A 26,729-nucleotide genomic window follows, 5' to 3' on the forward strand; every position below is an offset into this window, starting at 1 on the left:
TGGCGCTCGTGGCTTCCGTCTCGTACAACGACGCCATCGAACTCAACTGCATTTCAAGGACACCAAGCCGTGCATTGCAACGCAAGGGCTCCCTGGGTACGAATGATCGCCGGCAAGGAATTGCGGCGCCATCTCCACATAAAATGCAGACATGGAAGTCAATGTAGGGCATGTTTGAAGAGACTGTTGACTCGGATCGAAAGGCGTCCTGTACTAGCTGTTAGTGTTGGAGTGGTGGTACACTGCAGCAGTTTGACAGCCCCTTGGATCATGACACAATCGGTGGGCGACACGACAACGAAGGGCGGCCGTCTGGAGCAGAGTTGACGGACTGTCAGGCGGTCAACTGCTGCTGTGTAGCCATGGGCTACGGCGATGGACGCCCGCTGTGGTAGCGGGGCTTGTGTGAGTGTTCCTGGAACAAATGCTGGGCTCGTGGTTGCCATTCTAGGGGGTCGATAACGACTGCAAACCCGAGCCAGAGGTTCACCCTTGAGCTCAACCGGGATGATGATTTTGGACAGCAGCCAAGGTGGTGGGAGCGGGGACACGAGCCGACTAGCGGTCAAGACAAACGACGCATCTATGCAAACAGCTTACACGGATGGTGCTTTCTCGGTGTGGCGCCGAAGCATAAGAGCAACGCTGCAATTTGGCCGTCTTTCGGCATGCGCGTACCGGAGGAGATGTCGAGGCACAAAAGTCGAAATTAAAGACTTGATGGCGTCGAGGTCAATTTGGAAGCGCGAAACACGACGGGCAATGGTTGCCATAGCGGCGCGCGACAAGGTTTCGTAGATTTCGATAGACGCAGGTTAGGGCGGCGCAGAGTTTGCCATAGTGTCGCGTCCAGTTGCAGGACAATGAGGGCCAAACAATGGCAGCGTGGAGAAGGTCTCAGTTTCGACGGCAGCGTTCCGGCACGCGAGACGGCGGGTGTTGAAAGTCGAGCGAGGGCGAGGTCTGATCACCGGCTAGCGGGAAGCGATCAGCAAATCGGGCAGGCGCGACCCCGAGAGCGGGAAGGTGCCAGCTATCCCTGTGCCAATCATGGCGGCGCAGGCCAGGTCGCACCTCTTCCGTAGATGCCACCATCAGTCGTCTGCATGAGCCTGACATCTGTCATCCGCCCGCGCTCCAAGGGGCTCTCCACCGTGACAGCCTACTGCCATTGCCAGGGACTGTCATCTCGATCTGCCTTTTCGTCTGAAGCCGATGGTCACTGACGGCTCTAGAAGCATATTGCCTTGCCAGCACGCATCAAATGTTTCGTTAGCACTGTCGATGCGCTACTCGCCAACTGATTCAGGGTCTGCAGACTACGGCTCCCCAATTAGTCGTGCCTGGCACCTGGCCGAGCATTGAACGCCGTGCATCATCTCCCGCTCTCCTACGTCGTCGCTCTAGCTGCTATTCCTGTCCCACCAGACGAACGCCTCCCTCTCCCTTCCTAAAGCTCATCGCTGCAGCACTAGCTGCTTCTGTGCCCCGTCACGACACCAAGGCCTCCCGCTCCTGGATGCTGGAAAAACTCCGTGGCACAAGTGCCCACCCAAGCCAGCCACCAGCCTGGTTCTGTCCTGCGGCAGCTGTCTGCCGGGTATCGTACCTTGTGCTGGGTGACATACACGCCGTCAGCGTGGCTCTGGTGTGCACGACAGACCTCTTAACGTCGGATTACACTCCGCTCTCGACAGACGTGCAACCCGCGTTCATGACCTCAATGCTGCTGCACCTGCCCCACTTACCTCGCAGCGACGCTCATGGATGCTGTGCTGGTTCTGTCGATTCAGATATCTCCGGCAAAAACAAACATAAGGGTACCGTGCCACCGGCTCCCGGTAGAGTTCAAGTCAGGGCCAGCAGCAAGTAGAGTTAGTAGAGTTAGTAGACTGCGCAAGGTGCTAGCCTCGAAGCAATTACCACCATCCTATTTTGCTCGTGGGCGCAAGGCTTGATACTGGGGAAAGTGGTAGCAACCTATAGCGAGGCTGGTGTCGATGAACTACTACTTGTGGTTGCGGGCAATCAGCGAGGCGCCAGACCATGACTTGTACGTCGGCCAATGCGTGAGCGTCGCCTGCTGCCGCCGCCGTAATGGAACGTTGTGAGGTTGCTGCGGCATCCAGTGTGTGGGAGCGCAGATGAGGTAATCGACAGGCAGGGTGCGACAAAATGGGCGAAAGGCATTCGGCACCCCTGCGCCTACCTGCGCCGAGTCAGAAACAGCGAGATCTGCGACGATGCGAGTAGTGGGGACACCGGCGACGCTCGATGGCGTCTGCAGCAGATGGCGCGACTCCAGCACCGGCTTGTGCCTCGAAACCTGCGGCGTAGCTTGAGCGTCTCTTGTTTCCTACGCTCGGCCTACGTCCGGCCAGAGCCTGCATAGTCACGCTCGGAGAATATAGACCAAACTTTAACTCTCACCTGTCAAGTTAACACAGACGTGGTGCTAAACACGCCTGTCTGTCCTTCATTGGACCCTACCAGCATCACCCCTGACGCGCTTTCTACTGCTGCAAGATCGCAGGGCATGCTTGATGTACGGCCCGTTGCAGTCCCTCCTAGTCTAGAAACGCCTCCTTCGCTCACGGTGCTTCTGCTTCTTAAACACCTCGGACCCGTCATCACGACCCCAACTACCTTCTTGCGAATCGCTGAGTGCTTGCGCCGGCTCAATCGTCACCACTTGTCCCCGACTCCCTCCCCAAAACTAATACCCCCCATCGCCTCACCACTCATATATCTGCGATATATAATTCTTGGTTCAGTGGTCCTGCATCGGACCCTTGGGTTGCCTTTTCGAGTTAATTTTTACATCACTACCATAATACCTGGGTGAGTAATACCACACAACTGAGCCAACATCCTATGGGACCCCGCTCGTGTCGATGGCATTCGACGGTGCCAGCCAAAGACTGGTACCAAGCTGTCAGTAACTATGGGCGAGCGAAGCAGCCCATCCACTCACCATGGCGACGCTGATACTAGAGTGATTATTCGCTAACGCGTCCCTTCTGCAGAGTATTTAAGCAGTGTTGCCGTTGAACACATGGAATATCTTACTCTCCAAGATATTCCGCACCGCCACTGTGAACCGCTGCACTCGCGCAAGATGAACTCCTCGCATTCTGCCGAACGGCCGCTGGCTAACATGGTCGCTGCGGTAAGTCAAGAACAAGAATCTCCTTCCTCTTTTGTAACATCCGCTCCTTCCCCTCCAAGTTTCCTCGAGCCTGCACTCTGTGATCCCTTCCGCAGAGATGCACAGAACGTACCCTTGAGGGCAAGAGCGTCCGAGCCCTCGGCTTATGCATCTTCCCATCACCCCCCTACCCACCCCCCGTTCATATCAGCGGGCGGATTCGTCGATCACCCCCGTTCACCAAATCCCCCACGCTCATATTCTTTACCCACTCGTCGCCGATCGCTTTCCCGAGGTCCGGCGATGCTACCTGACTTCGGCTTGCGCATGATCACTCCAGCCGATGCAGTCGACAACCGCGACGAACTACGACCTTCTGTAACCTCGAGCACAACTCTGACAGAATCACAGAACCACCACATGCGCAGCTCTCCACCTATCCAACCAGGCGAGCAAAACTTTCCTGGCAAACTCCCTTCCTTCTCCGAGGTATGTTGGCTTGCAGCTTATTGTCTCTGTATCGCTTGATTGACTTTTCCAGTTCCTCCACACTACACGGACTACCACACCACCACGGACTCCCCAGCGTCGGAATGACTCGGTTGAAAGCTCTCCCCATGTGCAACCCCAGTTTGACGATGTAGCTTGGTCTGAGAGCAAGCGAAGACGCGTCGATACACTCGGCGACATCTACGAGCCACCTGTAGTGCAGGTCCGTCGCACGAGCAGTGCTATTGATCCAGCCCTTGCTGGCTACTCGCCCCACATCCTTCAGCAGCATCCAGTGCAGCCTGTAGGATCCGGCATGCATCACCGCCAAAGTCACTCGTATGTGCCACCACAACAGCAGTCGATGCCTTCGAACCCACACATGCGACACCAGTCACCCTCAGCTCCCCAAGGCCACATTTCCTACGCGCAACCTATCGGACAAAGTCCTTTCCAGCAATCCATGGTTCAGCAAGGCTCCATGTACGAGCCACGTCATAGCTACTACCATGAGTCTCCAGCAGCTGTCTATGGCGGATACGACCGACCTAACGATTCTTACTTCACTCGGGCCGGATATCAAGGCTATGACACATCTTACAGTGACATTCGCTTCCAACAGCATGTTGGCCTTGATCACAACGCATTCAACAGGAAGCGCCGAGGCAACCTGCCGAAAGAGGCCACGAACCTCCTGAAAGACTGGTTTGCCGCCAACCGAACATCACCATATCCCACAGAAGACCAGAAGATGGAACTCTGCAACAGAACTGGGCTGAGTCTCAACCAGGTACGTGATGCGTCTTAGCAAGAACGGTCATTTTGACACCCTCACTACATCTGCCACTCCTGTCCTTCAGTGTCACTCTTAGACCACAGCGTGCTGACCCACAATAGGTATCCAACTGGTTTATCAACGCTCGTCGTCGTGCTCCACAAAAGGAACAACGGGAACGCGAGGCCAATGGTCCCGAAACATAGTGTCCCTCAGTGTAACGGGGATCGTCCAAAAGTGCTACCTTCACAAGCCCACCGGAATGTTCCATTCGGACGTCGTGATGACGAGATTGATCATGCACATTAACTGCTACCCTTTCCGCCATCGGCGTTCTGGTGGGGCCGCAGTCCTTTGGGTACTTTCATTCTTTGATTGGCTGGCTTAGTCTTGACGTTTTGCGGGCATCTTCGGATGCCATAATATCCACTGGTCGCACGAGCGACCTCGTACTTTTCCTTCAGTCGAATACCCTGGGACCCAAAACGGAGCATACATCAGCGTTTTGGGAAAATGGAGTTTGGGGATTCATTGCGCTAAGACTGCAGCATTTGGGAACTGCAACTGCGTTTCTCGATAGGCTTTGGCCTCCAAGATTGTTTACGACATAGTCTAATCACATTGCGATCTTCTCATATCATCCATGATGAAATCTTTCACCGTTATCCTGTTGTCTGCACAAAGTTTACTAAAGATACGCAATCACAGAAAGAGACTTTCCAGGTCACAATCATGGTGAAACCCACCACTGGTGAGTGGCGCTATATCTGTAATCATGATCCAGCCCACCAAACTATCGAATGTTTAGCGCGCTCTCCAATGCTGCGCTCGTAGTAAACGGCCAGATTCGGTCTCATAACGCACGCAAGGCCAAATGCGGAAATTTGTTCGTACATCCCCCTGGTCTCCATGAACCCCAACCTAGTGTCCATGCTCGAAACGCCATCGACAGCTCCGGTGTTTCAAACCCCAGAGTTAAAACATGACACACAACGGTGTTGCTTGAGAGGCTACAGTAGCCGTTTGGTCGAGGTTCGTGCTCTCGGTAAGTGACGGCCCCGGCAACATGTCTGAACAAGTTGAGCCATGACATGTTTCGTGATATCGAATCTCAACACAGCAGTTCTCCACCGACCTCAATCAGTTGGTCTCGCCAAACTTGCAAGGTCAAACAGCTGGGACGCCACTATCACTAACGCTTTCTCTGCTCCACTTAGCTTTTGGTATTGATAACCGGCTTTTATTGTTGGAAGGCTCCACTGTCCGGTCAGAAGTTGCATTAGACCCTTGCTATGATCTTCTTCTAGGATTGACCCCTCACAGCTTGACGGGAAACACTGCACATCATTGGGGGATCAGAGCCAGGGTTCGCCTGCGGAACTCGCCACACTAACTCTCCCGAAAACCAAGGACCATGTTCTAAACTCATTCCCAGCAAGGATGCCATGGAGCGGCCCGGCCTGTAAGGGATTACACCTGTCGCCCTTGATGGACGTTGGAAGGTGTGACACAAGAGCACCTGTTGCGCATTTCGCTGAGACTAACGTTCACACGTCCTGGGCGAGTAAAAAAAATAGTTAGGAACCCAGCTGACTCTTGACCCTTGCAGCTTCTCGCGTGAACTACCCAACTTGTAAACCTCTCATTATGGACCGGGCGGCCTAACGCACGTACATGATCGAACCCGGAAGGTCCCGGCCCATGCTCTCGCCTTTCCAGACGCATACCCTGCGGGAGGCTTTCTCCATTAATAGTACCATGGTAGCATGAAACGTCCCTGAACGAAATGACGATCAACGGTTATCCGGAAAGCGGCAGCCTTGCAGACAGCGCACAGCTCCAGGATAGGCACGAAAGCTGTCAATGTTTCAACGGCTAAAGGCGTGTAAGAATCTCGCTTTCCAGACGATGTTCGATGGATGAATGCGGTCTCAGACTAGAAGAAGATAGACGGCGATCACCACATCCTCGCGCAGATCCTACTTTGACGCCCAGGATAGTTTTCCGGGGTTGACTGTGACGAACAAGATGATGATCATCGCTACCTGACTCCGGCAATACTGATGCTCCGGTCATTCCCCGAGCCATACCATGGTAAATTATGCTAGGCTCGTACAGAATCATGATCTTGCCAATCTGAACTTACGCAACACCAAGCAGATCAGCCCACGTCCCCGCGTTGAAACAAACATTTCCCTACCCGTTCAGGAAAGTACCGTTGGAGGTCTAGAATATATTAACAGCATCTACACATCCACGTCCATATCCGCATCAAAGGGGCCCTGGTAAATTCATGGCTCCAGCAGCACACCCTCTAAGGTACCAGATACAGTAGCAAACAAGTACCATGAAGTACTTAGCGATGTCGGGCAAGTGGCCTGGAGTTTGGTTTGGGTCACGAACTTCGATTACCCGCATCGGACTTGTGCTTGCATGATACATGCGAGGATCGGCTAAGTGGTGGTGCGGTCGTGTACCAAATTCTTTACGGGCCTATCATGGGAGAGATACGTTTGGTTGGTTGAATACGCAAGAGGGGTTGACTCTAGAGCTTGGCCACGTGCAGACGTGGAGACGCGCTTGTGCAAGTGATCTTTGTACGACGCGAGAGTAACGTCAGGGCTGTTTGTTTTTAGTAAATGAAGACAATGTCTCGAGCAATCCGTAGACCTATGACGTTCAGCATCCATGCGGAACCCGAATCGAGTGGCGGTAACAGTGATCTAGCAAGACTGGAGTCGTCCTCCCTCAGTAGAGCATGCAGCGATGATGCAGATATCTATTCCATTCCTTCCATCGAATTACTATGTACAGTTTGCGACCAACAACATACGTGGGTATCAAATCCTAAAAGAAAAAATGTACGAAGAACGCCCAAGTCGCTTAACGGGAAAAAACAACGCTGGCATTTACCGCTCATCAACGTCACCTCCTCGACCTCCCGCTCTTATCAAGGATGGCAAGACTGGTTCCAGGATATTTTTCTTCGTACATCTTCGCCATATCGTAGACCACCTCGCCCCACTCAAACTCACCCCTGTGGCTTTTCTGTTTACACGGAGACTGTCGGAAGGGCAGTAGCCAGTCGATTATGTTTTCGCCCATAGTATCTTTCCAACCTTGCATGAGGGTGGTATACCACGGGTGTTCCATGGGTTTGGTTTGTATTACGACGTACGAGCGGTTCGATGGGCGTGTAAAGCTGGTAAGGATGGGCCAATCCTCCTTCTCGTGCTCTCTTTCTTCAGCCATGTCTCTGCTAGATTTCTTATTGTGGTGTTTACTGGAGGAGGATGTTGTTGGGGTCGTAGGTAGTGCATTTGTGGTGTTGGGGCTCGCTGAGGAATGAGATGTATCGGGATTTGTGGAGGAACGAGACATGAGAAAGGCAATGTTGTGGATGCCACCGCGTTGGATGCCTTCGACCGAGGTGAAGTTTATCATCAAATTCCAGCCTGTCATACAGGTCATTGTGAAGGTGAAGATGCTAAACAAAACCGCCGTCGCAAGGGCGCCGACCCAGGTTCCTGGCCGTGACCCCATCTGTGATATGTCAGCCTGCTAAACATACACCAGTCTGCCTCTCCACGTACCTTGGAATTCCTCTCTGCAAAGAAGATAGCTACCACGATCCAAGTGAACGTTGTGTACAGCGAAGCATACGCCACGAACTGCATAAAGAACTTGTGCGTAGTTTCTGCTATGATTCCACCCGCCCAAGGACAATAATGATCCATTTTCTTCACACATCGCCCCAGTTCCTTGCAGTGATGTGCCCTATCCGGCTTCCAGTTGTGACATTTCTCACACCACAACGGCAGTCCTTGATAATCGCAGATGTACGCATCGTATTGATCGAACCCGAAGCCCTTGGTGTTCGCATCCGTCTTCTCTAGCGACGGGTCGCCGAGGGGTATAAGATCCGGTTTTGACCAGATCAATTGTAGTAGGCGCGCCCATGCTATTATGAGGAACAGAAGGAGGATGGCGTATACGACAATGAGTGCGATTCCCGTGGAGCGCCGGGGCCGGATATCGAAATCTCGCTGGATGTCTTCCGAGGGATCTATGAGATACTGGACGCATATCAAATAGACAACAACATATGTCTCATAGCCCAGCGCGCCGAGTTCTAGAAGGGGTAGGATAACAGAGGTGGCCTGGCCGATCTTCTGTTCCATGGCTGTGGTATCGGTCGCGCCAGGCTTCTGCGAGCCGATGACTGCTGGGGGCGCCATCGCGTGGGATCGTAGCAGACTCGTGCGCGACTAAAAGAAGAGGGATAGAGCAATATTGTCGTAGTCGTATGGCGGTGGTCGCACGCGTGGTCGACGAAGCCCTCGAGAAGGCCTGACGTTTCCCGGGTGTTGCACAGCAGCAACCGTGACGCCGCGCAGCCAGGATTGCACGTGGTTGGGGCGCTAATCTACTCACAACCGGTTAGCATACAGGGAACGTCATCGTCATCTGCAAATTGGCAGACAGAGCAACATGTTAACACAACCACCTCCTGTGGTTTCGTGTCTGGTGTAGCTCCATCTCAATGACCTCTTTGATGAACGACAGCGACGCGTAGCGTGTCTTTCGCCCAATCGGCTGGACCCCGGCAGTTGCCGACGTCATACAAAGCAACAGATCGGCGCAACACCACGAACGTCTCTCGTCACAACCCGAATTGAGTTCTTCACGATACCGCAATGCTTTTCCCATCTGGCGACCGAAAAACTATCAGCTTTGAGTGATGAGTTTTGCTTTTCTCAGCAACAACAAGCCAAGCAAAGGCTGCTTACTCACTAGTAGCCAACGTGCATCGACTTGCATGACCCATGATAACACCCCGCACAACGTTTCTCAGCCTTCCCTGACATTCGCGTCTACATGCCTGCTTCTACAGTGTTCAATGGGCAAGAGCAGGATCATAATTGATCGTATTGGGCCTGTAGCGTCTATCTCACCACTGACCACCGGTGTACTTGTATCACCGGCCCAGGATTCCGAAGAAGCTAACCCATTGGCACTGACCGACCTGACGAGGCTATCACACAGCCTTGTAGAGCCTCATTTAATCGCGCTTCCCTCGCTGTTTGACACGCTGGCTGCCGCCTTTTGGCCCCGAAAAGACGACCGTTTTCTGTTTCCGGCGGGATATGATCCTATCATGCGTAAATATCAGGACTAGAAGACGGCAGGAGACAGAACACGGCGCTTGTATCCATGCGGCTCTTACTGATGCGGCTCCAATTTTGTCTAGGTTATATACGCTGCGCCGTGCATGAGATGATGAGCAGACTATCCGACTCTTTTGCAGCCCCCCGATGGTAGCAATGTAACCCTAGCAGCCATTACTGACCATATGGCTAGCCTTATGTTTGTCAGGCAGATTTTGCAGAAAGCCTTGTGGTTGAGGCCGCAATTGGCAAACGCTGGGACCTAGCTGCTGTAAGTGAGTCCGCATCGTTGTCCAAAAATCTACTAATTGGAAAACGACCGTTGTATTTAGCCGCATTCACGTTGTGAATTCAACACCGCCTTACTTCACCTGTCATAAGATATGACCGTAGGCCACAACAGGAACGTGCACGACCGTCGGTGAGGACCCTGTCGCCGCAAGCAGTAGACCTAGCAGACTGTCTGGCACTGCCCTCCTTAGCGCTCGAGAAAGACCTCCGATGGACACCGGTGCATCAGGTGCCTTCGCAGCCTTCAAGGCGCCATTATGGGAATATCTGCTAGCTATCAGCCACACTCGCCATTAGTGGCCATAGAGCACAGGTCGCATACCTGGTCTGAGAGCACGGGCACCGGATCCCGGCGAACGTCTACCTCAACCAGATATGGCCTGCGCCGACACTTGTGACGGCTGTGTTGTGGGGGAATCCTTCGATCTCCCAAAGGCTCGTAAGCAACACACGGTTCGTGTGAAGCCCAACTCTACGCAGGTGAATAAAGCCATGGTCTCAGGGATTTGATTGCCGAATCGAGCGAAAAAGCGGATTTTGCCTGGCCAAAATCGCTGCGCCTACAGCTGAGGCACACAACGACTCTATCCGACCTATCTATGCTTTGGGTATCGACAGCTCGACGCAGCCCAATGTAGTCCGACCACGGCGATGTTCGTTCAGGCAGGATCACGTATGCCGAGTCAAATATCACAGTCATGCTCCATGTCTAGATCCACGATCCTGGCACCAATCAAGCGTCTTTGGTCGATTTCACATGTGATTTGTACGTACATTCATCGAACACCCCCACCAACACATTTGGCGTCCACGCCATCTCTCTGAATAGAACAGATGGCGTTGGCGTGCGTCTGGTGGAACGAGCTGTTGATGGCCTTCTCCTAGATTCGTCGTTCCTTCGGTTTTCGGCCTTCTCAGATCAGTTGCGCAGTAGTGGCAATGGTTCAGACTGGTGTTTCGTGGTATCCACAATGGTTCATCTGCTCAAGATGAGATTCAACTAGAAGTGGTTCCAGGCCTCCACTTGCCGGCTCCAACAAATCAGCCCTGCCTTACTTGGAGAGGCATACCAGGCATTTGGTGCGATACACCGACTGTGAGTACTGCAGCCCTACGCCCACTCGCGCCACTAGGCCCATGAACCCGGGTACTGGGTGGTAGTCATGTGAACTGTTGTGGACGGTCCTATCCAAACGGAACCAATTCTGATACCTGTAATCAGGAGGGCAGTCGGGACGATTGGTAGCTTGAACCTACCTGCTCCGCTCAGCTGTTGTTGCCCATATATCCCTAGGCCAACGTCAACTGCCAATGGCGTTTGCAGAACACAGCTTTGAACCTTAGGATAGTGATGGCTACGCAATGAACGTCACGAGCATTAGTTTCTCACAACATACCACCATTCAGAGTGGATGATTCCTCATACCCCAGCAGGTCCTTCGTTCTTCCTCGCCTCACCACTGGCTTTGCTTCGTTGCGCCCATTAGGGCCTGTATGCCTCACAACGGCCGCCACCCTATCTGGGCTCTAGCACCCCTCGAGAGTCTCACCAGAGGACTGTCTGTGCGGTGCACAGCACTGGAAGAGGAAAAAGGCGGTGCATCTATCACGGAGGATCAGGTTCAGAGGTATGATTTAAGAACTTCGACATTCCACTCCATCACAATATAACACGAACTCAATCAAACAATTCACCACCATATCTATTAGTCTTCCTTCAACTACTACTCTCTGTTGCTTCCAGGGCCAAACCATCACTCAACATGGCCATCCACTCAACCCTCCATTACGACCAGGATGTACCTGTCTGCCTCGAAGATTCTTCAGCAAACATCCTTTCGGTCTCAATGCATTCAGGAGCGCACTTTACAGGAAACACTCAGAGTACTTCGATGCTACACGCTCATGGCATTGCTCTCCCCATTGGCCCTCTCTTTGGCAACGATGACTACGACCAAACCCATCTGAGTCTTTCCAAGAGCCATGGTTACACGTCAGCACCCACGGACGGCGGTGCCGTGGTGTGGTATTGCTCGAACTGCGGTGATGGACCTAAAGGTTCATGGCAGAACTGTTGCGCCGTTTGCTCCCATGTAAGATGCGGTGGCTGCACAGTGGAAGCAGCCAAATAGACACAGTCGTACATCGCCTACCATTATCGATCCATGCGACGTCCACCGCACTCGCTAAACGGCACTTCATCATGAGCGCATCCTTCTCTTCGAATGTCTCATAAATCGGCTCTCTTTTCTTCTGCACGGTGCCGTCCAGGTTGTCTGTCGGCGATTCTGTTTTTGGTTTTGTAACATTCTGGGCTAAAGGTCCTTGATTTCACTCGCTGTTTCCACTATCGCACCGTCACTGCAGCATTTGGCGGACCTTTCCAGCACCTGCTTAGCGCGTGGTTTTATTGTCACCAATGTTGTTTGTGAAGTCGGCGCTTCGGTTTTCCTGGCGCAGGCCGCCTCTTTGAAGAGCCCTCTCTCGTTGGAATCGGTTGAATTTGGAGTTCAGTTCGCAATTTATCACACTATAGAAATACCCCAGTCATTGCTTACTTCATCCTGTCAGCATCCTTGCCACTTTCCCACTTGGTTATGCACAATGTCCTGAAATCACATTGGGGTCCCATGCCTCCACCACTGTAAAGGGGAACCGCACGGTAAGCAAAATTGCGACCATCTCGCATACAAAAGCAGGTACACGGCCTTTGAAACAATCCAAACACGCTCTTTTAAGACACTTAGAGACTGATTGGGAAGGCTCTCCTAGCGATTGGTCCGCATACGGAGAATTCTGCCAGCAAACGAAGGCATAATATTGCGTTAAACCATACTTTGCATCGATCATGATGTTTGGGACCAATTGACTGATCGTATCATCTTGAGGAGGCGGTGTCCTGTGTCCGATTAGGTTGGCGGTAAAAGAAGTTCCCATCAGGAGATGCCGGTCTGGTCTATGGAACCAGGCGACAAGGCCTGCAAGGCTAGAATGAGGTCCTCAGGTTTTTTTGCCTTCTTTTGCCTACTTGAATTTCTCCGAAGATTCAGCCGATGTACGGGATGTGGCTTAGCAGTCTCACGTGCCATTGAGATTTCCGGTCGCTCAAGCTCCGAACTTCCTCAGGTTTTTGACACTATCCTCAGTCATCCAACTAAAACCCCTCATCATACTCATCGTCGTAGATGTTGCCGGAAAACGCGTAATGCTTCTAGCACTCAGCCATCGTCCCTCTCTACTACTACGTGTGGCTGAAGGCCCTTAGAACGAAGGACGTCATGGTAGTGAGTGGGGCTCATAGGCGGAAGTGAAGCTACAATGGCATCAGCGGTCACAATACACATTTTGCCCTAGGGCAAGGGACTCTCTCTCGTGGCGGGGCGGTGTTGACGCCGGGCCAGAGGACACAAGGGACCACTTGCTTGAGTATAACACTTCTGATTGATCTCCTCTTCGAGAGAATCTTTATCAAGATACCTTCGCACTCTGGCAAGCATAACAAGCTCACTTCCAACTTTGTTCTCCCTTGACCTTGATTGGCTTTTAGCTCTTTCTTACCAGAACTACTACCACCGTCAACAAAGACCATGTCGTATTATTACTACTGCAAGAGCTGTGGCGACGGCCCGCACAATGCCTCACTCAACCCGCATTGCCCCAACTGTTACATTCTCCAGAACAATACGTCGCAGTGCAACTCGCACGACTATCACGACAACTTGTACCCACTCAATGCCCACCCAGATCCACGCACTTCTCACACTATAAGCACCCGTGCGAACAACAGATACTCATCAGATACTGCTACCTATCTCTTTGGGCGCACAACACAGCCGTCTTCTGCTGGTACATCCATCACTTTTCCCGCTGGCAACACTCCCTATAGTGCCCCTTATAGCCAACGACCGGAGCGCCCACCGGTATACCGTTGGCAGTGTTGCAAATGCGGCAGCGACAACAGCTATAAGACTGACCAAGGTTGCGCGAATTGCTGCAACCACTGGCGAAGTAGTTGCTGCTACGTTTACGACGCAAATACTCAACGTCGATAAGTCACAAGAATGAGCTGTATGATTGGCCCGAGATGTACGATACATTGTAAGTTTTTTACGCCACTTTCATGATGTCCTCACTAACAGACATAGGTATTCATGTTGTGATGATGCGTCGAGATGGTTATATGGTGCTCAGTGTGCTGTGATTTGGTGTTGGCTGGAGTTTGTGGTAGACTGGTCTTCCCTCTTCCTTCTCCTTCTTCTGGGCAATCGGTGTTATTGTAATTTTCTCTAGAAAGATCGTTTTCTTCTTCTTCTGTTCGCTGGTCTTGTCCGAGTACGACAGCTTCTCGGTGCAGAGTATGTTACGTCTTCCGCATGTAGCGGCGGTCTTCTTGTGCGTTCAAGCGTGGCATATGATAGTAGAGCGTCTTTCGACATCATTTTTTCATCAGCTTTCCCTGCATCACTAGTCAGCGTATTCAAATACCATCTCCATACCATAAAACACCTTCGTCATCTTCTTCCGGCTTCACATATCGGCACCCAGTGGATCGCGTTCATGGCCTATGCTGCTGGACTTGTTTCGACATGGAAGCCTAAGAAAACAAATCTGATGACCGGTCGAAGGAATTTTGGCCGTGACATATGATGACGCCCAAGGCGAATTTGATGGGTTGTGGCGTCTAACGGCCGGGCGAGGCACTATTGGGCCGGCTACGCATCATCCTCGTACCTTTGCCACAATTGCCCTGTAGCTTGTGGTTCGCAAAACGGTCAGCGCCCCTGAATGGGGCCAGGGTCGGTTGTCGTGGCCCCCTTATGCGACTTTGGGGCGTAAGAAGGCGTAAAAGCCTTCACAATTGCGAACTTTAAATTGACGTCTAAGCCCAATCTTCGTATGACAGCAACTCTTTTTCGGTCTTGTTCGTGTGCTCTAGAGTTTCTCGAATGCGCAGTATGGAGGACGAGGAAGGGCACACTTGCTTAGTCGTCGACGCTCGGCGTGCGCGACACGCCTCACATTATAGGCAACGACATCGAGAGAAATACCGCAAAGATCGCAGTAATGCCCTTCTTCACTAAGCAGAAGTCTGCCTTCGCGAAATGTCCGCTGTACGCCTTGGTATGGAGCTCATGTCAGCTACAGACTTTGGTCTGAGGATGAGTGAGGTCGAGATAAAGCCCTGCACGCCCTTGCCAACCCCTGTAGCTTTTGTGCGGCTCTGCTTTACAACGCGGTACTCGCTACACATGGAGAGTAAGAAGGATGCAGGATTATAATGCCCGACGATATTGCGCACACCATAGGGCGTTGCAGTGGTGGTTTGCATGGCACATTGTCTGCCTCAGCCTGAGTCTTCGGCGGCTGCCTAGGTGGGGTCGTATCACGTGGGCTTGCCATAGCCCCTCTTGGCTGGATAACCATAAGTTGTAGTAGCGAGATATGAGTTTGCCGAATGGACCTAGAACGTCAGAAATTGGAGACGAGTAATTATGAGCGCAGAAGTGATACGCGTTGAGCGGATGGAGATTGCCCTGCCAATTCAGCAGGTATTTTCGCTCCTTCCCGCACAAAGTATATCCTCCCGCTTCTTTGCGGCAGAATGAGTTTGGTGAAGGTCGGTTAGCTTCTTGAGTCAATAGCTATAGTTTTATCATTGCTGACATCTGCGTTCTGATCACCCGCGATAGCAAGGCGACTTCGGCATCGAGAATACGAAGCTATCCGTATCAAGTCTAGGTAGGGAAACCAGCCAACACGGAACAAACTACATACAGTGCCCTTCGCTATCTACCCGTGCTTACCCAATGCCTCACCTCGGCAATGTCGCTATTCATATAGTCATTGCGAAATTGGAGTTTTGACGAGCTGAAACCGCCCGGTGGTATAGGAGATGTCTCTTCTTCGGCTCAACTAGAGAGAAGGCTCGGGCTCTGCAAAGACGAATAATGAGGCCGCAACTAGTCAACCTCGCTCTTAGCACTCAAGTGACGGCGGACGTGGTCCGAGACATCGTGGATAAGAGGTGCATTGGCTTCCGTCACTTATTTGGCCTGAGTAATGCAGAAGCGGGGTATCTTACCACTCTGCTTGGTAATAATGTCATTTCGAGGAAGTTCCTACGCCCTACCTGACATCTGCATCTGCCAAGCGCCAGAAACCTCAGAGCTATCATCCGTATACATATTGCTAGCATCTTGGTTGCCAGCAAACATCTTGTCGAGTTGACTCTATAGCCTATGGCAAACTCACTAGCGAGTCAAGCACCACAGCCTCGCCTCCTCTATAGTTACATCGCTCAACCACAATTCTATAGCGATCACCATCATCCAGATCGTCAAAACACTCCAGATGGGCCTATCTCCATTGCATTCACAAGGTCGAGTCGTCGCAGCATCCATACCAACAACGACCTGGTGAAGGGAGTTGTTCACGTCAAAGCACGTATCAAGATCAAATACGTCACCATAAGCTTTATAGGCAAGACAACATGTCGCATCTCTAACGAACGCAATCCTGCAATTCAACATGTTTCTGAGGTGGAGCTGTTTTGCCGCGAGCAAACGTTATCGCAGAGACAAACGCCCAGCGCGACCTGTCCACCTTCACGGATAGAGTACCCGTTCGAGTTTCGGTTTCCGGAAGCAGTCGAAAATGATGCGAAGCTTCAAAACAACGCGCCGTTCAAAAAGGATGTTCTTTTCGAGTACGATAGGTGTCATCCGCTTCCGCCGTCGCTTTGGTGGAACGAGAGTACTATCTGTAACGAGTACTTCCTGCGAGCAGAGTACGTCACGGAAAATGCCTCGTTCACGCTCAATCCTGTCGTCGTGCACCAGCTACGATTCAGTCCCTCAGTACCGGAACAGGGTCTGCTGCCCGTCACTGCACTTGTGCCGGCACAACCAGTACGGTTCGAGCGCAAGTCGCGATCATCAACCCCAGAACCATACAAGGAGCGACGTGCCCCGCTAGAACGGCTGAAGACAGGCTTGCGTGGCGGAAGCAAAGAAGAAGAGGCTTCTTCAACCTCTTTGTTAGTGCTCAGTTCACCCTCGAAGTACCGTGTCGGTGCTTCTAGCAAGCTTAAGCTCTCGCTTCAAGCAACATTGAGTGACGGCGATACACAACCAGCACCCGTGTACCTCCGCGGGATTCGCGCGCAAGCAATAGCGCACATCAATTTCCGCGTCCCACTAGCATCGGCACCCGAAGGAGAGGTACGGAAGCAGAGCATCGAAAAGTTCGACCTCTTCAACCAACGATACAGTAAACCTGGAATAGAAATCACTTCGGACACCATTTTGGAAGGTTTCGAGATCAACAATATTGTGCCCCCGACGTTCAGCACGTACGGTGTAGCACTCCACTATGATGTCAAATATGATTTCCTGCTCGAATGTGTGGGTAAGGAATCCAAACATGAGGTTGACGTGGACAATGTGGCTATCGAGCCTATGACAAGACCTGGTGGGCATCTTGGACCACCAGAAGAGCTTCCGCCGGCGAGCGGCTCGGAGGAGAGCTTTGAGTTGGAGCTGATGATGCGTGACGTCGGTTCAAACGGATTTGCAGCAGACCAACCACCGCCGTATCAGAGATAGTCTATACAAACATCGTGGCAATATGTGAATCACATAGCTTATACCACAATGTACTATTTATCCTGACTGTAAATGTGAATGGATAATCGTGATTTGTTCTTTCATCGACGGCCAACACGTACTAGGCAACGTAAAACCAGAGAGTAGACAGACCATCTCCTCACATCCACAACAAAGCCGCTTGAAAACATTTCCTTGGTCTCCCAGTTACAGCAACGACCACACTAACTTTAGCTTGAAACCCACATACTTGATAGTCAAGTCTTGCAGCCCATCACTAGAATCAATTCGTTCCATCATCTTCTTCTCTTCGACACCTGACATCCAAAAGCGACAATGCCTGCAAATCCCGGTCTATACACCTGTCCATGCGGCATGAATGTAGGAGTATGGCTCGTCGCCGGGGCGAGCAAATGCTCTATGTGTGGTTGGACGTGGGGCATGTATGAAGCAGCTCGTTTGGCAGATGAGCGAAGACGAACACATGGAGGCGAACAGAAGGAAAGCGGGGACAAGAAGTAACATGAGCGTCAATGGATGCAGTGGAAGCGTGAAACTCGGAAACTTAAATTGAGGGGGAATGGGAATCTAGGGCTTAGGAATGGAAGTCAATAGTGACGTATTGAGATTACTATCGTCTCTACGCCCGAGGTTTCCACCGTCAGGCCGAAGAACCAAGAAAGGAAAAAGTGATATCATACGATCCAACCCAACTCTCATCATTCCTCTACTGTACTTCAAGGCTTCACACAAGCAACCATAAGCTTCTCATAATCACCTCGAGTCTCCCCTTCTATCCGCTTGACCAGGTCCTTTTTGTAGACCTGCTTGTACGCGTTGCTAACAGCGTTCATGAAATTTCGATCCCAGTGGCAGCGAACGACACGTTGTACGAGTATCTCGTCCTTGGTGCCCAAACCAGCCATCGACTCCTCCAGGCGGACAGCTTCAGCTTCGGGTCGGTTGGTAGCACGGTGCACAAGCAGACGTAGTGCGTCTTCCATGTGTCCAGAGAACGCAGACTTTAGCACACTGTCGAGCGACTTGTGGAATCGTTGCTGGTAGGAGTTCGCCATGGCCTTGAGCTGAGCGTCATTCTTGCTGGTAAGGATCTGGCAAACTTGAGGAACGTTCTTGCTAGCAAAGCCACCCATGCCGGCCTGAAGGTCGGTGACGGCTTGCTCGATTTCTTGCGGATTGACAGGGTAAGAATCTTCTGCGCGGCGGGCGGCAACAATCATGTCGTACATTTGCTCAGTTCCGGCACTGAGGTCGCCTTGGAGATCTTTCTGGAGCGGCCTTTTGAATAACTCCTGGTACTTCTGCTTGATGGCATTTATGTCGGCGTTACTTCTTCCGATGAGAATATCGTCTAGGATGACTTCTTTCGTGCCCATGCCTTTCATAGCCTCCATCAGGTTGTAGCAATCAGATACTAGAGGTCCTCGTGCGATTTCAACTAATCCCTTTGCGAAGTAACCACTGGTCTCTTTCTCTAGATCCTGGACCATGTTTCGCATCAGGCGCTGGTCGTACTGTGTCCGGATAGTGTTGATTTGCATAGGATCCTTCTTCGCTAGTGTTGCGATAAGCGCTTTCTCGTCTGTTCCAAATCCCTTCATCGCTTTACGAACGGCTTCGACGTCTCTGCTGACGTCAATGTTGGCTACCTGCTGGGGACCATAGCCGAGAGAAGGCTGCGTTGGTGGCCCGCCAAAACCGCCGGGCGCGCCGAACTGTCCTTGAGGAGGTGGTGCTCCGTACTGTCCTTGAGGTGGTGGAGCTCCAAAGTGACCCTGTGGCGGGGGCGCACCATACTGGCCTGGTGGTGGACCAGGCGGAGGTTGATATTGTCCTGGAGGTGGCTGCTGGCCGTACTGTCCTGGAGGTGGTGGTTGTCCGTATTGTCCCGGGGGTGGTTGTTGACCATACTGGCCTGGCGGTGGCTGTTGATACTGTCCAGGAGCGCCGTATCCTTGCTGCGGTGGGGGAGCTCCATACTGTCCTTGAGGCGGGCCGCCATACTGGTTCGGTGGCGGCGCACCATATTGACCTTGCGGTGGTTGCTGGCCGTAGCCTTGCTGTGGCTGGTAGCCACCGTACTGTTGATTTTGCATTGGTGGCGGTTGATGATAGCCTTGCTGTGGAGGTTGTTGATATTGTTGATGCTGACCGTACCCTTGGGGCGGCGGGGCTTCTGTAAGATATTAGTACAGGGTCAGGAATCAGCGCCAAGTCTCGCAAGCCATGAAGGATGCAACGATCGTCGGGCTGTGAGGTGAGGGCCTGACGACTTACGGCCCGGATACGGCTGCTGATAACCGCCTGGTTGGTTGTAGTTGTAGGACATTTTCAGCTGTGATTCCGGCAAGGTGTTGCAGGAGTAAGCACTGAGAGTAGGTAAGATCGATGTGCGACCCGGACAAGGCAAGTGATTTGGAAAAGAGAGGGGGGGAGATTACTGCCTGCTCCCTAAAGAATGGTTGCGCCAGAAGTCACAGTGGCTGAGTTTACCGCTCAGCCCTGCCAGTGGTGGGGTAATGTCAAGAACTAGTTTGGCTCATATGACGAACAATCTCCTTGGCGTTCACCAGCCATTGAACTTAGTCGCTGGAATGCGAACACCTGCCGTGTGGTTGGTAAGGCGGCCATTGTCGGATGCCCAACTGACGTTAGCTCCATGTTAGCGGAGTCGTTGCTCGTGGCGATGCACGCTAATAAGGAAGGAAAAAAGACATGTCGCCGCAACACAGCCTCTGAAGTGCAACAATGGGCGAATCAATTCAGTCGAAGTTGGGATCGCACTGTAATGAAGCCACATACACCATTGATAAGCTTGTGGCTCAGCCATATTTCATAAGAACAGACTTATGCTGCAAAGGCAATCTACGCGCCATGTGCTTCGCAAAGTCACTACGGCGTCAGATGCCACCCTTGCACAAAGAATAGCGTGTGCAAGACATGCATTTCACGCATCTGTTCATATCTGCATCGTTATGATCGTGCGATAGCCCCTTGTGGATACCCCTGACGGACTCTGAGCAAAGCGCTGCGGCGTAGTTGTTGGTAAATGTTATCATATCCTCTTCAGAGTGACTGAAGATACGATGATATGTAAGCGCTTTCCGCAGGGTCGCTTCACAAGGTCACGATGCGCTCCATTAGCCGTCACGCTGGCGCACGGTTGTGCCAAGCTTATGTCACGTCGCGGCTTCGAGAAAACGATCGGCAACCCTTTCGTCTCTCCACCAACAACATCGGATTACTGCACACCATCTTAGATCGCTAACGCCAGGCACCCCGACGTTAAACCCAGGCTGCCGGTGAAGCTTCGGCTAAGAGCGTGACATCATAGCATGCAGTCCACGTTGCCCCTCATGTTTTCGCCTTCGATTGCACAGGACGGATATTCCTTGGCAGCCGGAACGGATCTTGGATGAGCACTAATTGGTGAGGAGGGCCCTCCGGATCGCATTAGTTCACCGCGGAAAGACTTAGTTCGTGCATGTGCACATAAGGCTCGGTGAGAGAAGTGGACCGATGAAGGCGCGCGATGGAGTATAAAAGCCAAGGCAGCCGATCAACCTTTTAGGATATTAAATATATTAAGACTATCGGGACCACATGTTCGAGCTGTGATCGTTCTGAAACAAACAATCTATCCGTTATCGACACCTAATCCTGTATTAGGAGCACCACAGCCAGCCGCATACGACATCCAACGTTGCCGATCGCCAAACCTTGAAACAGGGCCAAGGGCATACCGCGCAGGGCTACAACCAGTATCATTCGATTGGAGACATAAAAGATATCATAACCCGTGCATGGGAAAATCCCGCCATCTGCCAATCCACTTTCCACGAAACACCACCATGTCTTCCTACGACTCCACCAGATCAGGATATCCACCACATCCACAATATCCACAACAACAGCCGCCTTACCCCACCACGCCTGGGGTGCCACTACCGCAGCAACCTACAAACTACTTCTCGCCAATCCCTGAACAACAACCCATATACTCATCCTCACCAACCACCCCCTACAACAGCGGCACAATGACATCAATGCCACAACCTCACATACCATCCCACCAGCGCACTTCCTCCTCTTCCTCCTACAACAGCCAGCGGCCGACACATCTCCAACCCAGCTCCCCTGCCATCGCCATTCGTCAGTCCAACCCCCAGATGTACCACTATCCCGCCCCTCAGGCCTCTACATCCTACCCACCTCCCGTCAACTATGCACCCCAGGCCGCTCCCGTCTACGCACGCACCTCCTCGCAACAAAGCCACTACTCTCATCATAGCACGCACGCACATAATGCACATGCGTATGCGGATGGCGAAGATAAATACGAGGACGAACATCATAGACATCACGATCAGCATTACGGGGAGTTGGATTTTGAGACGGAAAGGGAGTATGAGAGGAGGTATGCGAAAGACAGGGAGCTGGAGAGAAGACCGACGCTCGGAGGCAGTCTATTGAGCACGATGGGAAAGATCGGCGACTTATTTGGGGGGAACAGGCGATGAGATTGGTGATGGATTTTATGGAATGGTGATTTGTAAACCCTGGTGGTTTTTCGACTGTGATACCCATAGTACCTTTTCTTCCTTTTTCCTTTGTTAAATTCTCGTTTTGGAGTATATGTACGATAGTCCGATCGCCAGTCAGGCACTATGACACAATGAGCTAAGACACGAAACATGATTCTCAGAAACGGAAAACGTGATGAAGGAATGGCGTATCTTATTTAAAGCCAATGTATGCACAGGTATCGCCGTAGGCATATCTTCAAACGCCTCTCGTAGGAAAAAGTAGATGAAACGCTGTCATACGCCAAGTAGTAATGCAGCCGATATAACCTCAAAACAGAAACTTTTCGTACTTCAGCGCTTGAAGCCGATTTGAAAATGCTGGTGCTGTACCAACACATGTTCCGTGCCCGCGCTGCTTCCTGTTCTCCATGCCAGCGTCGGGGCAACAGCAGAAATGATTCGACGTTGATAGTCTGGCTGCCAGTGCTGTGCCTCACAACTACGCGTGTACGCAACCCACTAGCCTGTACCCCCGGAAGCTGTATTTCCTCACACGCGACTCGAATCGGCATTATCTGATGCCCGCCGCGCAACTCCCTGTTGCCCATTTCCTTTGCAGCTCAATGCGGTGTACACTATATGTGAATACGGTTGTGTGATGTGGTGTGATGTGGTGAGCTCGGTCGGACGATTCGCAGGGATTGTTCGTTCAGTTGTATGTCTTGCCGATGTGGCGCTCGCTCTCAGGCTTCCAGGTACCTATTGCTAGTCAGTATTGAGGCAACCAGGGACTTGAGGCGGGTGTAATCGAAGGACGGTTGCATCTCGGTGGCTTGTACTGCGTAGCACGGTGGAGCGTGATACGACGGTACGCTCGGATGCTCGATAAAAGAAGAAAAAACTACATACCTTCAAAGTTGTGCTTCACATAGGCCATTGGGTCGTCATCCTCGCCAGCACCCATGGTCTTAATGCCGGGGCTGAAGCTTGTGATGGGCAAGACAATGACATCACCAACTTTCTTGGGCGCCTTCATGCCGGTAAAGTTTTCCCATGTAATGTTACCCTTGCTTGTGCTCATATCGAAGTAGTCGGGGTTGTTGAAGTAGTCGAAGATGGTATCGGTCCAGACAGCGGGCCCGGTAAACTCGATGATGCCTTTGTAGTCTTTGCTGAGCTTGCCCGCGTGCTTGCGGTTAAGTGTCTCCTGGGTGATGTTTGTAACAACATCAACAAGCACGGGATGGCCAGGCTTCGACTGAATAGTCCACTGGCAGAACTGGACGCGGCGGGAGTACCACTGGGCCCAGTCCGGGCGATCTGGATCAGCCTCGATGCCGATGACCATTCCGTAGGTGTTCGCGGGTACGTCAGAGGGTATCCAATCCGACGCAGGCTTCAATGCCGAAGTGTCGATATCCGAGTAGATGCCGCCACGGGCAAGGAGGATAAGGTAGCGGAAAAAATCAGCTTTCAGCACAGGGACAGGGAGAGCGTTGTAGGCTTCAATGACCTCTGGAACAGAAGAATATAGATGTCTGATCAGGTGTACTGCGACATTATCGGTGATGACCTCATGGACGAAAGACGGGTGGTGGATGCTCCAGCTGGCCTCTGGCTCGCGGAACATCTCCTCAAACTCGCCCTGTGCCGGTGTGTACTTCCATGTCTGCCAAATGTATGCGGGCGTCTTCGCGTCGACATCGTAGGGGAACTGGTATTCGAGCTGTTCCTTGAGTGGGCGCTTCCTCAGCTCGTCCATGCTGATTTGGGTTTTCGGCTTTTTGGGCGCTGGCGCATCGGGCGTATCGAAGGTCTTTTCCGCCTTCTCTGCGGTCTTCTCTGCGGCCTTCTGCGCCTCTTTCGACTCCTTCTCCTTGAGCTTCGCGCGCTCCCTGTCGGATGGGTTCACCCAGGCGGTCGGCCTGGGCATTTCCTTCGCATTGCGGAAGTTGGGGGCTGTGCTACCGTGGTGCTGCGACTTGAAGATGAAGAATAGCGTCAAACAAGCCAGGGAAAGCACAAGGGCTTTCTTGAAGGTAAGCATGGTGGCCGGCGCGGTTGAAGAGCCCGGCGAATGATGGGGAGGGGACGGGTCCTCGGTGAGTGAAGGGTGACCACAGGTGGAACTCGATAGGGCCTAGGTGGGAAGATATAGTCTCAGAGCGGACGCCCTTGTCGGAGTTTTGAGGTACAAGGTGGTATTCGACGCTCTGGCTCGGGGAAGGGTTGACCTTATCGGCGAGAAAGGGCTAGTGGTGGTAGTAGTGAGAAAGAAATGAGAGGTGGAACGCGCAATTCACGGACACGAGGGAAGAACGAACGACATCGAGGACAAGGGAGGCTGCAGAGGCTATGAGAGGCATGGGCGGCGGCGATAACCACGGGCTTTTTGAAAGAGAACCCCCAAAGGGCCAAAGCCAAGCAGGGGTGCTCCGAGTTTCACGTTCGCAGGCACGCTAGCCGTCTAGCGTGCCTGTCGTCGACGAATGTTCCATGGCCGACTCAACATCGCGGCAAAGCTTGTTCCAAATCAGTTGGCGCACCGAGCCTCGTCTTTCTACACGCCCCTCAGCAATCCTGGTTTCATTACGACGCTGGGGCGATCTTTCACGCTTTCCACGCCTCTCGTGTATGCCGAGTGGAGAGCCTGCTCATGACAAGTATACCTCTTCTCACCTCATCACTACCTGAGTAATCCCGTCCACTCACGCCCTAGCTGGGCGGCGACATGGGGCAATGCATGGCAACGGTGACGAACGCCACCTTCACATCGCAGGAACATCTGAGAATACAACCGTCCTTCCTCCTAGGATTTGTGATGCTTTAACGCAGCCGGTTCTAGATGCCGTGGTGGCACTACGATTGTTACACCCGTTGTTGCTTCGAAGCTTGAATCTGGGCCGCCTTGATTCTACGTTGTCCAGACGCGCGTTGACTGCAGACTCGGAAGGAACTAGGTGAAACGCCGCGTCCTACCTCTTGCAGCATAGCCCTCCCGCGCCATCTACTGCCGCTTAAACTTCGTTGGCTGACGACCTGCACCGGGCTGCACTCTTCTCTATAGACATGTGTAGCTGCATCAACTCACGCTTGGTTGCTGTGGGACCTATCTGGCTAAGCTCATGACTACGGCACGCTTCTGCACTTCGCACGCTTACTGGTGGGAGTCTCGACCTGCGTCTTATCGCGATGATGAAGCCGCGAGTTTTATCGACCATCACCACGTCATTAACACTTTATCTCGGTTCCGCCCTCCCCACCCGCGCGGCTTGGTAGAATCGCCCCGCCTCTCGGATCAGAGTACTACACCTACAAATCCTTAAACTCGCTCTCAGGAGCAGAACAAGAATTGTTGCCCTTTGATGTAGTGAACAGGGCATGCCCCCGGTTGAGAGATAAGGCCACAGTGAATACGAGGCAGCAATGCCAACACCTTCCGCGAATAGCGACTCCGGCAAATCCGTTGTTGAGGCTATAGCACCCTTGTAACGTCTACACTACGCGGGTGGCTTGCTATCGTCCATCTCACGAACTAAGACGCCTCCCTCTTATGGACAATGGTCCGCCGGCTCTACGCATCACTCTCAAGCGCAGACGCTTGTATAAGGACATGACGACGTCTGCTTACCAAAGTGATTCTACAGACATCCTAGAACAACGGCCGTGCAAAAGCAACAGCGCAACAATTGTGGCTTTGCGACAGTATCAATACCCACTTTGTCAAATTACCCTTTCAAGATGTCCACCCGGATCTGATTGCCTTTTGCCCATACCAAAACTCCAGTCTTCGGTCACTTGCTTACCCGTAACGTACGCGTCAGCTTCTTGACCTCCAATTCTTGTCAGCACAAAACGTTACAGCCTCATGTGTCACGGTTTCAGATACCCGCTGGGAACAGTCTTTTACCGAAACGCTCCGTTCCTCGGCTGGGCCTACCCGCAGTCAAGTCTTGGGTTCGAAAAGCAAACAACCGCGCGCATCGCTGCCGTTCATGCCGTTTAGAGTTGACGGTTTCTGAAGCGGGAGAAGCAAAACGTAACGTCTTGGAACTAACAGTACCCGGAATTAGAATGCGTTACAGTGTATATTGCGCAATGTCAGCTAATAGACAAGCGATTGACCAATACAGCACCTTTCTTCATGCTATAGCTGCATCCGGTATGTGGCTGTGCTACCTCGGGAGTTCCGCGTCGACTACAAAAAGTAGTATCTAAATCCAGACCGACCATCGATACTAGGACAGCAGTCCAAACCCCGCGCAGTCTATGAATAGCAGCGTTGGCTGTGCAGAGGTGATATCGTTAGCGTTCCTCAACTTCAAATTGCGCGTCGTCGGCTTCAGCATCATGAAGTACCAAGAATAAATGCACTCCTCCATGGTCGTAAAAGAGCCCACCATGTCCAGCCATGCTTGTACGGTGTATGACCGCACGTACCCATCTACTGCTTAACTCGGGAGGCACCTGCGTTAGCGAGTCAGCTAGCACAAAATGTGGGTATGCGATCTTCATTAGCCCTATCTTGTCGATACGAGGAGTAGTTTCTCAACAATCATCAAAGTGTCGACGTTGATTAAAGGGGTTCAGGAGATTAAGGTTATGGATAGTCGCATTGCTGCTCGATGTCATACCTATCGGATATGTCGGCACATATATCTCGGCGGTAGTCATTCTATATCTTTGAATACTCCCTTTTAGTTTTGG

General features: G+C 52.2%; 10 protein-coding genes across 10 annotated transcripts; 6 read left to right on the forward strand and 4 right to left on the reverse strand.

The window, feature by feature from the left end:
• Positions 1-1,373: 1,373 nt before the first annotated feature.
• Positions 1,374-1,951, forward strand: CC77DRAFT_360527 (hypothetical protein). Its single transcript, XM_018531371.1, has one exon. It carries the CDS (start codon positions 1,520-1,522, stop codon positions 1,871-1,873), a length of 354 nt encoding a protein of 117 aa, XP_018382319.1. The 5' UTR covers positions 1,374-1,519; the 3' UTR covers positions 1,874-1,951.
• Positions 1,952-2,751: 800 nt separating this feature from the next.
• On the forward strand, positions 2,752-4,668 carry CC77DRAFT_360530 (hypothetical protein). The gene is made up of 5 exons (XM_018531372.1): positions 2,752-2,841; positions 3,027-3,169; positions 3,560-3,637; positions 3,690-4,427; positions 4,535-4,668. The coding sequence occupies exons 2-5, from the start codon at positions 3,056-3,058 to the stop codon at positions 4,616-4,618; spliced, it is 1,014 nt and encodes a 337-aa protein (XP_018382320.1). The 5' UTR covers positions 2,752-2,841; positions 3,027-3,055; the 3' UTR covers positions 4,619-4,668.
• A 2,669-nt stretch (positions 4,669-7,337) lies between these two features.
• Positions 7,338-8,650, reverse strand: CC77DRAFT_1011952 (palmitoyltransferase PFA5; the record flags this gene model as incomplete). The annotated part of the gene is made up of 2 exons (XM_018523738.1): positions 7,338-7,955; positions 8,006-8,650. 2 exons carry the CDS (start codon positions 8,648-8,650, stop codon positions 7,338-7,340), a joined length of 1,263 nt encoding a protein of 420 aa, XP_018382321.1.
• A 2,715-nt stretch (positions 8,651-11,365) lies between these two features.
• Positions 11,366-12,003, forward strand: CC77DRAFT_1011953 (hypothetical protein; the record flags this gene model as incomplete). Its single annotated transcript, XM_018523739.1, has 2 exons — positions 11,366-11,499; positions 11,616-12,003. The coding sequence occupies 2 exons, from the start codon at positions 11,366-11,368 to the stop codon at positions 12,001-12,003; spliced, it is 522 nt and encodes a 173-aa protein (XP_018382322.1).
• A 1,007-nt stretch (positions 12,004-13,010) lies between these two features.
• Positions 13,011-14,369, forward strand: CC77DRAFT_1023656 (hypothetical protein). The gene has a single exon (XM_018525711.1). The coding sequence runs from the start codon at positions 13,459-13,461 to the stop codon at positions 13,921-13,923; it is 465 nt and encodes a 154-aa protein (XP_018382323.1). The 5' UTR covers positions 13,011-13,458; the 3' UTR covers positions 13,924-14,369.
• A 1,741-nt stretch (positions 14,370-16,110) lies between these two features.
• On the forward strand, positions 16,111-17,475 carry CC77DRAFT_1011954 (hypothetical protein; the record flags this gene model as incomplete). The annotated part of the gene is made up of 1 exon (XM_018523740.1): positions 16,111-17,475. One exon carries the CDS (start codon positions 16,111-16,113, stop codon positions 17,473-17,475), a length of 1,365 nt encoding a protein of 454 aa, XP_018382324.1.
• Positions 17,476-18,212: 737 nt separating this feature from the next.
• CC77DRAFT_1064770 (Annexin) lies at positions 18,213-19,825 on the reverse strand (the record flags this gene model as incomplete). Its single annotated transcript, XM_018528759.1, has 2 exons — positions 18,213-19,672; positions 19,774-19,825. The coding sequence occupies 2 exons, from the start codon at positions 19,823-19,825 to the stop codon at positions 18,213-18,215; spliced, it is 1,512 nt and encodes a 503-aa protein (XP_018382325.1).
• A 1,522-nt stretch (positions 19,826-21,347) lies between these two features.
• Positions 21,348-22,016, forward strand: CC77DRAFT_1011956 (hypothetical protein; the record flags this gene model as incomplete). Its single annotated transcript, XM_018523741.1, has 1 exon — positions 21,348-22,016. One exon carries the CDS (start codon positions 21,348-21,350, stop codon positions 22,014-22,016), a length of 669 nt encoding a protein of 222 aa, XP_018382326.1.
• Positions 22,017-22,103: 87 nt separating this feature from the next.
• CC77DRAFT_360718 (hypothetical protein) lies at positions 22,104-22,777 on the reverse strand. Its single transcript, XM_018531374.1, has one exon. The coding sequence runs from the start codon at positions 22,628-22,630 to the stop codon at positions 22,238-22,240; it is 393 nt and encodes a 130-aa protein (XP_018382327.1). The 5' UTR covers positions 22,631-22,777; the 3' UTR covers positions 22,104-22,237.
• CC77DRAFT_361229 (initiation-specific alpha-1,6-mannosyltransferase) lies at positions 22,351-24,415 on the reverse strand. The gene is made up of 2 exons (XM_018531375.1): positions 22,932-24,415; positions 22,351-22,781 (listed from the first exon to the last, which is right to left on the reverse strand). Exons 1-2 carry the CDS (start codon positions 24,067-24,069, stop codon positions 22,732-22,734), a joined length of 1,188 nt encoding a protein of 395 aa, XP_018382328.1. The 5' UTR covers positions 24,070-24,415; the 3' UTR covers positions 22,351-22,731.
• Between the last annotated feature and the right edge of the window lie 2,314 nt (positions 24,416-26,729).

The sequence above is a fragment of the Alternaria alternata genome (assembly GCF_001642055.1).
Source record: "Alternaria alternata strain SRC1lrK2f unplaced genomic scaffold CC77scaffold_20, whole genome shotgun sequence".
Lineage (NCBI taxonomy): Eukaryota > Fungi > Ascomycota > Dothideomycetes > Pleosporales > Pleosporaceae > Alternaria > Alternaria alternata.

Bases quoted from the DNA above. Each gene is read 5' to 3' on its own strand.
- CC77DRAFT_360527 (XM_018531371.1), top strand. From the start codon at position 1,520: ATGCTGGAAAAACTCCGTGGCACAAGTGCCCACCCAAGCCAGCCACCA.
- CC77DRAFT_360530 (XM_018531372.1), top strand. From the start codon at position 3,056: ATGGAATATCTTACTCTCCAAGATATTCCGCACCGCCACTGTGAACCG. The intron at 3,638-3,689 runs GTATGTTGGCTT...TGACTTTTCCAG, and splicing joins AACTCCCTTCCTTCTCCGAG to TTCCTCCACACTACACGGAC. The intron at 4,428-4,534 runs GTACGTGATGCG...GACCCACAATAG, and splicing joins CTGGGCTGAGTCTCAACCAG to GTATCCAACTGGTTTATCAA.
- CC77DRAFT_1023656 (XM_018525711.1), top strand. From the start codon at position 13,459: ATGTCGTATTATTACTACTGCAAGAGCTGTGGCGACGGCCCGCACAAT.
- CC77DRAFT_360718 (XM_018531374.1), bottom strand. From the start codon at position 22,630: ATGGGCAACAGGGAGTTGCGCGGCGGGCATCAGATAATGCCGATTCGA.
- CC77DRAFT_361229 (XM_018531375.1), bottom strand. From the start codon at position 24,069: ATGCTTACCTTCAAGAAAGCCCTTGTGCTTTCCCTGGCTTGTTTGACG. The intron at 22,782-22,931 runs GTATGTAGTTTT...GACTAGCAATAG, and splicing joins TGTGAAGCACAACTTTGAAG to GTACCTGGAAGCCTGAGAGC.